At 40.4% G+C, this 12,404-nt stretch overlaps 1 protein-coding gene across 1 annotated transcript in view; it reads left to right on the top strand.

Annotated features, from left to right (window-relative positions):
* The first annotated feature begins 2,494 nt into the window (after window positions 1-2,494).
* Window positions 2,495-12,404, top strand: part of LOC115194103 (NACHT and WD repeat domain-containing protein 2-like) — a 66,213-nt gene continuing 56,303 nt past the window's right edge. The window contains exons 1-2 of the mRNA XM_029753477.1: window positions 2,495-3,127; window positions 3,502-3,673. Coding sequence (XP_029609337.1) covers window positions 3,523-3,673 — 151 coding nt within the window. The 5' untranslated portion in view covers window positions 2,495-3,127; window positions 3,502-3,522. The remainder of the gene's footprint in view (window positions 3,128-3,501; window positions 3,674-12,404) is intronic.

The raw sequence follows: 12,404 nt of genomic DNA, 5'->3' as shown, positions 1-12,404 counted from the left end.
TCTTGAACATTTAATAAACTCAAAATGAACATACAAAAATAACAAAAACGAACTCACGATTTACAGACAGTCTTCTCAGGCTCACATACGCTAGACAAGAACAATCTCCCACAAATGACAAACACACCCTAATATATGGGACTCTCAATCAAAGGCAAATAGACCACACCTGCCTTCAATTGAGAGTCCCCACCCCAATTAACTAAACATAGAATTACATGAATTTCAAACAGTGCCCAAAAACCTCGGAATACTTAAATCAAATGCCCTTACTACAAAAACACCACCCCGAACCACATAAACCAAATACCCTCTGCCACGTCCTGACCAAACTACAATGACAATTAACCCTTATACTGGCCAGGACGTGACATGTACAGTACCAGTCAAAAGTTTGGACACACCTACTCATTCCAGAGTTTTTCTTTACTTTTACTATTTTCTACATTGTATTTTATATTTGAGATTCTTCAAAGTAACCATTTGCCTTGCTGACACATTTGCAGACTCTTGGTATTGTCCAAATAAAGAAAAACCCTTGAATGAGTAGGTGTGTCCAAACTATTGACTGGTACTGTATGTATATATATATGTATGTATCGGTTTTATTTGTATTTATTTTTACACATATTTAACCTGTTATCTTTGTTGGCACAAAACTGCTTCCATACTTTCATTTGTATGGGTTACCTTCAGACGAGTCCCATGACACTTGTGGAGAACATCATTGTGTTCGTGAGAGTCTCCCCTTTCGTATTTTTGAGATGTCTCATGGTCTGACAAAAACTGCTGTAGCTCGGCCACCTTCCACCGCAGATGCGATGGGGCGACATAATCGGATGCCATGGATTAAGACGTAGCCCATTCAAACTGATATGTCTAGATTAAACTGACAGATTTGTATGTGGATTTTCTTATTATGTGACGTAGATTTAAGCACAGGTGCGTCAATAGACTCTTAATTAGGGCTAGGCATCCCGTCAGCGAGACACCTGTCGACAACTTCCGGTGAAGTTGGAGGGAGCGCAATTCAAATAAATAATCGTAAAGATTATGGATATTAAAGATCTAGGTACATACAAGTGCCTTATATTGGTTAAGCTTAAATTCTTGTTAATCTAACTGCATTGTCCGATTTACAATAGGCTTTACAGCGAAAGCATGCCATGCGATTGTTTGAGGATGACGCCCCACATGAAAACAATTTCAACCAGCACAGGCTTGGTAAAATCACAAATAGCGATTTTAAATATTCACTTTTTGAAAATCTTCCTCTGATTTGCTATCCCAAGGGTCCCAGCTACAACATGCATGGTCGTTTTGTTAGGTAAAATCCTTCTTTATATCCCAAAAAGTCTGTTTAGTCGGCGCCATCGATTTGAATAATCCACTCGTTCAACATGCAGAGAACGGAATCCAAAAAGCTACCGCTAAACTTTAAAACAAGTCAAACTACGTTTTTATCTAATCCTCAGGTACCCTAAAATGTAATTAAACTGTAATATTTCATACGGAAAGAAGTATGTTCAATAGGAAAGTAAAATTAGCAAGTGCGCGTCCTCTTCATCGTGTGCGCACACAGGCTGATTTCCAACTGAGTCCCAGTACCAAAACTTAAAATTCTTCCTCGTTTGGGAAGAAACTGGCCTGAAACTTTGAACAAAGACTGTTGACATCTAGTGGAAGACATAGGAATTGCAATCTGGGAGCTGGAATTACATAGGACCCATAGCTTTCCTTTGAAAGAGCATGGGCTCTCATAAAATAAAATCCGGTTGTTGTAGTCTCATACATTATTTAAAAATTTCTACAAATTCCAAAGTGTTTTCTATCCAATGGTACCAATTATATGCATATCCTGGCTTCTGGGCCTGAGTAACAGGCAGTTTACTTTGGGTACGTCAATCAGACAGGAAGTGGAGAAAAATAGACCCTAGCCTGAAGAAGATAAACAGGTGTCTCATGGTGCAAGCCGAGGGGCCCAAGGCATAGACACAAACTGGCATAAATTCACACAGATGATCCTCGAGAGCAGTAGGCCTGAATCTGAAAACATGATGTGTTGAATTATTGATTTTAAATTATGTAATGACTGTATTCCTAAATATCATGGTTAGTCTACATAGTTTATTAATTTCATAAACATGTGTGCAAAAAGTGCACCTATCAATTACTCATGAAGTTCAAATAGTGTGTGTTATATAGGTGTTAAGTTCTAATGAATTGGAATTAATTCAAGGAAATGGTTGCTTTTTCTTTAAAGACTGGGATTTAAGGATATATGGCACTGTAATCATTTAGGCTAAGTTTAGGATAAATCAAATGCACTTAACTTCCAGAGCTAATAACGAGGCTGCAGAAGAGAGGTACATTTATCGATGAAATAATTAATTTCAACTAAATCCCTCCTCCTGTGAAACGTTCACATCGACTGACTCCTCCATCACAGAGAAAAGGAGTGAAACACCCATGTCACACACTCACTCATTGACCAAGCGGTCCATAGACATTTGTATAATTCTTTCCGGATAGTGAACGGTGAGAACCACTGAAGGAACCGGAAGAGAGAGCGAGATAAAGAGAAAGATGAACAGACGGTATTTGGAAAACTCTCCAGCCCAGACTGACCCCAGAATGCCCAGAAAACCAGTGCTCGCTCGCAATGAGATGCTGAGCGCCGCTCTTTGCAAACCGGCTGCTGTTTCTCCAGGGGCACTCTCGGTGAAGAAAACTCTAGATGGGCATTTTTACCGTCTCTGTTGATTCTCAAGGTGGATATTTTCGAAATGAAGAGAATGAAAAATGTGAGGATCGAGAAGTGTTGTAGTGGGTATCCACAGCCTCCTCACCCGCAACAGTCAAGTCCACTGAGCACAGTGATTCAGTGATTGAGTATTTATTTTCATGATAAATATGAAAAAGGATTTACATTTTGATATTAGGACTTCCCAACTTTGCCGTGTTGTTTTGTTGTCTGTTTTGCAGTCTCTGTCTGTGAAACACAGATCTCAGGATACATCAACTCCGTGGAAAACAGCGATTTAAGATCTTCCCCAGACTGAACAACAATTTACTGCTGTTTCACCCCCCCCCCCCACCTCTCTCCCTCTGCAAGGATCTCCTCTGGGTGGGATTGCGCTCGATGCTTGCCCATTGTTTGCTTTTTGTTCTGTCTTGTCATTTGTTTGTGTGTTTCACATTATGGAATGATGATTAACATGCTTAGCCATAATAGCCAAGGAAATGATTTAAAGTTATGTATGTAAACGTGACAGTAACGCGTTTTGTAATGCAACATTCCTGACTGAATGAAAAAGCAAGCATGGACTTATTATATGGGTCTTTTCGGGGTTGCCTTTTTCTACGACTTTGCAGATCCATCCCAACTTTATTTTTGTGTGCTTGCTTGTGTGTGTGTGTGCATACGTTCTTGTCTGTGTGTGGCCACTGATAACCCCTTTAGAAGGCACTAAAGACCTATATGTGTGTACCTGGTTGCAGTTACGCTGGAAGTCGCCATCCATGTGGCCCTCGGGAGTGGGGAGCAGGCAGCCCTGTCTGCGGGAATCGGCGCTCCGCAGGGCAGCCATCAGTGGCAATGTCCTCGCACTGCCGCAGCACCACGTCCCCACTGGCCGGAGTGTCCGGGTTTTCATCTGCGCCAACCCCGACGGTAAGACGGTTCTGGCCAGGGAACAAATGTGCGAGTCCTCGGGTGACTCATGGAGTAACTTTTTAATTGATGACCCAATCTACAGAAAAGTGGGATGCTGCGTATCTTAGTAGGCCTATATTCCTGGCGCATGGTGACACCTGTAGGCCTATATCCTGGCGCTTGCATTGTGACACCTGTTACGCACAAGCAATGATAGGCCTACCCAAATCAGTGCAATTACAGACATACAGATAGATTTAGATTTCACGCCGCTCATAAAGACATTTTATTCATCTAATTTCAAAGATTTATGTCAGATCTTTCCAGTTCTAGAGAAAAAAATGTGCATTGAATGAGGGGATATGTAGGTCTGTAATTTGTGTCCCAATCATAAGAGTCCATACAAATGACAGGACAGGAGAGTGACATAACAATGCTCTACCAGCCCTATCCCTGACTAATGTATTGAGGAAAGCACAGGATGTGATGCGGAATGGTCCCCGGTTCAACAATCACAATAGCTTTGTTCAATTCACTTTGGACTCGCACCAGCGCCGTAGACAGTCACAAGCCAAACCCACTCGACCGAAGAGGGTAGACCGAGATTATGCTTGTAGTATTCTAGGTGGTCTACCGTTCAGTCAATGATGGTCATAATGAGTCAATAGCCAATTATAATATGTCACTATTTTGAAGTGCTATTTTAATTGTTATTCAGGTTAGTCTCAAGCAATGTCAGAGATACTTTTAGGTAGGGATACTCCATAAGGTTGTGAGAAAACGTCAGTGATGCACTAGGCTATGGGGTGGAGAGGCGGGTTGTGACAGCATTGTGAAGTTCCTCTCTGACATCAAATGTATAACACAGAAGTAGGCCATCAACCTGGTCTAAGAGCATTTCATATTATTCTGCATGTAAATCTGAGACACTCTATTTAGTATGATATGTTACATTTAGTATGGTATGTTTTCATTTGTGGATGTCCATCACCCATTTCGTATGATATGTTATGAATTACTATTCGTATTATATGTTACGAATTTGCTAAATGTACAATATATTAATATTTGCACAATATACAATATGTTATGAATTTTCTAAACATATATGTGATGAATTCTAGCTAGGTGGCTAGCTAATGTTAGCTAGCCTAGGGGTTAGGGTTAAGTTTAGGAGTTGGGTTAGGGGAAGGGTTAGCTAACATGTTATGTAGTTGAAAAGTTGCTAATTAGCTAAAATGCTAAAGTTGTCAGTGATGAGATTCAAACTTGCAAATTTTGGGTTGCTAGATGTTTGCATTATACATCAACCCATCCACCTTACTTTAAATAAGCATCTGTCTTATGTAAACTTACCATAGGTAACATACACTATATATACAAAATCATGTGAACACCCTTTCAGTGGATTTGGCTATTTCAGCCACACCCGTTGCTGACTGGTTCATAAAATCGAGCACACAGCCATGCAAACTCCATAGACAAACATTGGCAGTAGAATGGCCTTAGAGCTCAGTGACTTTCAACGTGGCACCGTCATAGGATGCCACCTTTCCAACAAGTCAGTGTTGGCTGGAGTGGTGTAAAGCTCGCCACCATTGGACTCTGGAGCAATCTTAACGCTACAATATTCAATGACATTCTAGACAATTCTGTGCCTCCAACTTTGTGGCAACTGTTGGGGGAAGGCCTTTTCCTGTTTCAGCAAGACAATGCCCCCATGCACAAAGCGAGTCCATACAGAAATGGTTTGTTGAGATTGGTGTGGAAGAACTTGACTGGCCTGCACAGAACCATGACAACCCCATCGAACACCTTTTAAGATGAATTGGAATGTCGACTGCAATCCAGGATTAATCGCCCAACATCAGTGCCTGACCTCACTAATTCTCTTGTGGGTGATTGGAAACAAGTCCCCGCAGCAATGTCCCAACATCTAGTGGAAAGCTTTCCCAGAAGAGTGGAGGCTCTTTTAGCAGTAAAGGGGAGACCAACTCCATATTAATGCCCATGATTTTGGAATGAGATGTTCGATGAGCAGGTGTCCACATACTTATGGTCACGTAGTGTATCATACTAATTTCAGTGTCCCAGATTTACATTTACAACGTTATGTCTAGTTTATGAGACCAGGCTGAGGCTACAGGGCTGCTGAAGGCAGTTTAAGTTTACAGCCACCACGGTGCACAGTTTTCTTGAACCTCCAAAATAATTACTCCAGTCAAAAGCAACGGATCTTTATGATGGAGTCAAAGTGGTCTGCAGTGCGTTGCAGTACGTCGAGAAGCTGAGGTGTGACAGTGAGTTTGAAGCCATTTGGGCACAGTACAGTGCCAGCTGGCACTAACGCACCACCAGCTCCAAGCAAACAACAACATTATGGAAGTACAAATCTCCAGCTATATACAGGGGGTACCGGTACCGAGTCAATGTGCGATGATACAGGTTAGTCAAGGTAATTTATAAAGTGACTATGCATCGATAAAACAGCGAGTAGCAGCAGTGTAAAAACAAAGAGAGTGGGTCTGGGATGATGCTGTTGGTGGGAACCATAACCAGCCTTTCAAAGCATTTCATGGCTACAGATGTGGTGGTCTGCTCAAAACATGTAGCTTTTACAGACTGGGTCAAGGAAAGGTTGAACATGTCAGTGAAGACACTTGCCAGCGCATGCTCTGAGTATGCATCCTGGTAATCCATCTGGCCTTGTGGCGTGTAAAAGTTAACCTGTTTAACCTGTTATGGATAGGGGGCAGTATTTTCACGGCCGGATAAAAAACGTACCCGATTTAATCTGATTATTACTCCTGCCCAGAATATGCATATAATTATTAGCTTTGGATAGAAAACACTCCAACGTTTCTAAAACTGTTTGAATGGTGTCTGTGAGTATAACAGAACTCATTTGGCAGGCAAAAACCTGAGAAGATTCCTTACAGGAAGTGCCCTCTCTGACAAGATCTTGTTCTTATTGTCTCTGTTTATTGAAGACTGAGGATCTTTGCTGTAACGTGACACTTCCTACGGCTCCCATAGGCTCTCAGAGCCCGGGAAAAAGCTGAATGATATCGAGGCAGCCCCAGGCTGAAACACATTTGCGCGTTTGGCAAGTGGTCTATCAGCGGACAATGGGACTCATGCTCGTGCTCGTGCATCGTCTTTGAACGGATACAACGACTCCCGGTCGGAATAATATCGCTTTTTTACGAGAAAATTGATTTTAAACAGCGGTTGACATGCTTCGAAGTACGGTAATGGAATATTTAGAAATATTTTGTCACGAAATGCGTCGTGCTCGTAACCCTTCTTTACCATTCGGATAGTGTCTTGAAAGCACGAACAAAACGCCGCTGTTTGGATATAACAATGGATTATTTGGGACCAAACCAACATTTGTTATTGAAGTAGAAGTCCTGGGAGTGCATTCTGACGAAGAACACCAAAGGTAATAACATTTTTCTTATAGTAAATCTGACTTTGGTCAGGGCTAAACTTGGTCGGTGTCTAAATGGCTAGCCGTGATGGCTGGGCTATCTACTGAGAATATTGCAAAATGTGCTTTCACCGAAAAGCTATTTTAAAATCGGACATATCGAGTGCATAGAGAAGTTCTGTATCTATAATTCTTAAAATAATTGTTGTTTTTGTGAACGTTTATCATGAGTAATTTAGTAAATTCACCGGAAGTTTGCGGGGGGTATGCTAGTTCTGAACGTCACATGCTAATGTAAAAAAGCTGGTTTTTGATATAAATATGAACTTGATTGAACAAAAGATGCATGCATTGTATAACATAATGTCCTACGGTTGTCATCTGATGAAGATCATCAAAGGTTAGTGCTGCATTTAGCTGTGGTTTTGTTTTTTGTGACATTATATGCTAGCTTGAAAAATGGGTGTCTGATTATTTCTGGCTGGGTACTCTGCTGACATAATCTAATGTTTTGCTTTCGCTGTAAAGCCTTTTTGAAATCGGACAGTGTGGTTAGATTAACCTCTCTAGGACAGGCGGGACGAATTCGTCCCACCTACGTAACAGCCAGTTGAATCCTGTTGCGCGATTTTCAAAACCTTTGAAATGCTATTACTTCAATTTCTCAAACATATGACTATTTTACAGCTATTTAAAGATAAGACTCTCGTTAATCTAACCACACTGTCCGATTTCAAAAAGGCTTTACAACGAAAGCAAAACATTAGATTATGTCAGCAGAGTACCCAGCCAGAAATAATCAGACACCCATTTTTCAAGCTAGCATATAATGTCACAAAAACCCAGAAGACAGCTAAATGCAGCACTAACCTTTGATGATCTTCATCAGATGACACACCTAGGACATTATGTTATACAATGCATGCATGTTTTGTTCAATCAAGTTCATATTTATATCAAAAACCAGCTTTTTACATTAGCATGTGACGTTCAGAACTAGCATACCCCCCGCAAACTTCCGGGGAATTTACTAACAATTTACTAAATTACTCACGATAAACGTTCACAAAAAGCATAACAATTATTTTAAGAATTATAGATACATTACTCCTCTATGCACTCGATATGTCCGATTTTTAAAATAGCTTTTCGGATGAAGCACATTTTGCAATATTCTGAGTAGACAGCCCGGCATCACAGGGCTAGCTATTTAGACACCCGGCAAGTTTAGCCTTCACCAAAATCACATTTACTATAAGAAAAATGGTCTTACATTTCCTGTTCTTCGTCAGAATGCACTCCCAGGACATCTACTTAAATAACAAATGTAGGTTTGGTCCAAAATAATCCATAGTTATGTTCCAACAGCGACATTTTGTTTGTGCGTTCTAGACACTATCCCAATGGTAAATAACGGTCACGCGCACGGCGCATTTCGTGACAAAAGATTTCTAAATATTCCATTACCGTACTTCGAAGCATGTAAACAGCTGTTTAATCTCAATTTTTATGGCATTATTCTCGTAAAAAAGCGATAATATTCCGACCGGGAATCTGCATTTAGCTAAACAGCCGAAGGAAAATACTGCACGGGGTCGAATCGGGTACGCGCCTAATTCCATTGTCCTCTGATGGGCCACTTGGAAAAGGCGATTATGTGTTTCAGCCTGAGGCTGCCTCGTCATCGTTCAGGTTTTTCCCGGGCTCTGAGAGCCTATTGGAGCCGTAGGAAGTGTCACGTTACAGCTAAGATCCTGACTCTTCAATAAACAGAAGCAAGAACAACAACACCTTGTCAGACAGGCCACTTCCTGCATGAAATCTTCTCAGGTTTTTGCCTGCCATAGGAGTTCTGTTATACTCACAGACACCATTCAAACAGTTTAAGAAACTTTAGGGTGTTTTCTATCCAAAGCCAATAATTATATGCATATTCTAGTTACTGGGCAGGAGTCGTAACCAGATTAAATCGTGTACGTTTTTTATCCGGATGTGAAAATACTGCCCCCTAGCCCAAAGAAGTTAACGAGAGTCTTGTCTTTAAAATGCTGTAAAATAGTCATATGTTTGAAAAATTGAAATTTTCGGAGTTTGTATTTCGCGCCACGCCCATCATTGGATATTGGAGCAGGTGTTCCGCTAGCGGAACGTCTATATGTAAGAGGTTAAATGTCTTGCTCACATCGGCTACGGGGAGCGTGATCACAGTTGTCCGAAACAACTGGGGCTCCCATGCAGGGTTCAGTGTTGCTTGCCTCAAAGCGAGCACAGAAGGCATTTAGCTCGGCCTGTAGGCTCACGTCACTAGGCAGCTCACGGCTGGTTTGCAATAACTCATAACGTCAAAGTGGAAAGATGTTTTTAGAAATTTTTACAAATTAATACAAAATTAAAAGCTGAAATGTCTTGAGTCAATAAGTATTCAGTAAAAGTCAAAGTATTTGAGTAAAAGTCTAAGTATTTGTTATTAAATATACTTAGTGCCTTGAGAAAGTATTCACCCCCCTTGGCATTTTTCCTATTTTGTTTTCTTACAACCTTTCATTTACACAACATGCCTACCACATTGAAGATACATTTTTTTTTTACAAGAAATAAGATTTAAAAAAAATGAAAACTTGAGTGTGCAGAACTATTGCAGCATTTACAGCTGCAGGTCTCTTGGGGTATGTCTCTATAACTTCTTTGGGATAGTCCACTTTTTTTTAAATTGTTGCCTAAAATGACATACCCAAATCTAACTGCCTGTAGCTCAGGCCCTGAAGCAAGGATATGCATATTATTGGTGCCATTTGAAAGGAAACACTTTGAAGTTTGTGTAAATATGAATTGAATGTAGGAGAATATAACAATCGATCTGGTAGAAGAAAATACAAAGAAAAAAACATGTTTTTTTCCACACCATCTTTCAAATGCAACAGAAAGGTCCCAAATCTAGCCATCACTCTGGTTGTAATTCCGATGGTGTCCACAAGATGGCAGCAGTGTATGTGCAAAGTAATAACTTGAAGTATGAGCAAACTACATGGCATTTAGTGTGAAGTCACCCAGGTACATTTGGGCAAATTGTGAAGGAGATGTTTACAATAACATTACATTTTTCTGCAAGAATATCGTCACATCTGTATACTTGGACTTTGATTTAGCTTTCCAAGTATTAGTAGGCAAATTATAAGTTCAACATTTGCAAAACACCCAGTTTCAAAACTTCATAAATCTCCATAGTCTTATAATTGTTGTCAAAAAGAAAGGCTTGCTGTCGCAAAAGGTTAACAGCAACAGTTTACTGTATATTGGACAGTGCAGTTATATTAACAATAATTTAAGCTTTTAGCCAATATAATACACTTATATGTACCGACATCTGTTGTTTCTCTTACCTGTTAGGGACAGACGTTCTGCTAGCGGAACGCCTCACAAATATCCAATGGTATAGAGTGGCACAAATTACAAATACCTCAAAAATGCAACTATTTGCCACCATTTTAAAGATAAGACTCTCCTTTATCTAACCACATTGTCCGATTTCAAAAAGGCTTTACAATGAAAGCAAAACATTAGATTATGTCAGGAGAGTACTCAGCCAGAAATAATCACACACCCATTTTTCAAGCTAGCATATATGTCACAAAAACCAAAACCACAGCTAAATGCAGCACTAACCTTTGATGATCTTCATCAGATGACACTCCTTGGACATTATGTTATACAATACATGCATGTTTTGTTCAATCAAGTTCATATTTATATCAAAAAACAGCTTTTTTACATTAGCATGTTTGTTCAGAACTAGCATACCCACCGAAAACTTCCGGTGAATTTACTAAATTACTCACGATAAACGTTGACAAAAAACATAACAATTATTTAAAGAATTATAGATACAGAACTCCTTTATGCAATCGCGGTGTGCGATTTTAAAATAGCTTTTCGGTGAAAGCACATTTTGCAATATTCTGAGTAGATATCACGGCTAGCTATTTTGACACCCACCAAGTTTGGCACTCACCAAACTCAGATTTACTATAAGAAAAATTTGATTAAATTTGCTGTTCTTTGTCAGAATGCACTCCCAGGACTTCTACTTCAACACCCAATGTTGTTTTGGTTCCAAATAATCCATAGTTATATCCAAATAGCTCTGATTTGTTCGTGCGTTCAAGTCACTATCCGAAGGGTGATGCGTCGGCGCGTTTCGTGACAAAAAAATTCAAAATATTCCATTACCGTACTTCGAAGCATGTTAAACGCTGTTTAAAATCCATTTTTATTCGATTTTTCTTTTAAAATAGCGATAATATTCCAACCGGGAGACGTTGTATCCGTTCAAACACTGATAGAAGAAAATGGAGTCGTCACATGCATGCGCGCTCCAGTGCCATTGTTCTCAGAAGTACCACTCTCCAAAACCCCTACTGTTTTTCGCCCAGAGACTGCAGAGTTATCATTCAACGTTCTGGCGCCTTCTGAGAGCCAATGAAAGCCTTAGAAAATGTCACGTTACAGCAGAGATCCTGTATTTTCGATAAACAGGCTACAGAAGGCCAAGAAATGGTCAGACAGGGCACTTCCCATATAGAATCTTCTCAGGTTTTGGCCTGCCATATGAGTTCTGTTATACTCACAGACACCATTCAAACAGTTTTAGAAACTTTAGGGTGTTTTCTATCCTAATTCTATGCATATTCTAGTTTCTGGGCAGGAGTAATAACCAGATTAAATCGGGTACGTTTTTTATCCGGCCGTGAAAATACTGCCCCCTAGCCCTAACAGGTTAAATCTGCGATCGTGACACACGGCACTGCATGATTTCCAACCTTCCCATGCCTATCATCTAGCCACTGGGATTTTTGCCAATTCTTCAAGGCAAAACTGCTCCAGATCCTTCAAGGAGGATGGGTTCCGCTGGTGTACATCAATCTTTAAGTCATACCTCAGATTCTCAATTGGATTGAGGTATGGGCTTTGACTAGGCCATTCCAAGCCATTTAAATGTTTTCCCTTAAACCACTTGAGTGTTGCTTTAGCAGGATGCTTAGAGTCATTGTCCTGCTGGAAGGTGAACCTCCGTTCCAGTCTCAAATCTCTGGAAATTCCCTTAAGAATTTCCCTTTATTTAGCGCCATCCATCATTCCTTCAATTCTGACCAGTTTCCAATGGCTTTTTTTCTGGCCACTCTTCCGTAAAGCCCAGCTTTGTGGAGTGTACGTCTTAAAGTGGTCCTATGGACAAATACTCCCATCTCCGCTGTGGAGCTTTGTAGCTCCATCAGGGTTATCTCTGATCTCTTTGTTGCCTCTCTGATTAATGCCCTC

The sequence above is a fragment of the Salmo trutta genome, chromosome 5, assembly GCF_901001165.1.
Source record: "Salmo trutta chromosome 5, fSalTru1.1, whole genome shotgun sequence".
Taxonomy (NCBI): Eukaryota; Metazoa; Chordata; class Actinopteri; order Salmoniformes; family Salmonidae; genus Salmo; species Salmo trutta.
Note: the sequence above shows the minus strand (reverse complement) of the source record. Positions and strands in the feature narration are given on the sequence as shown.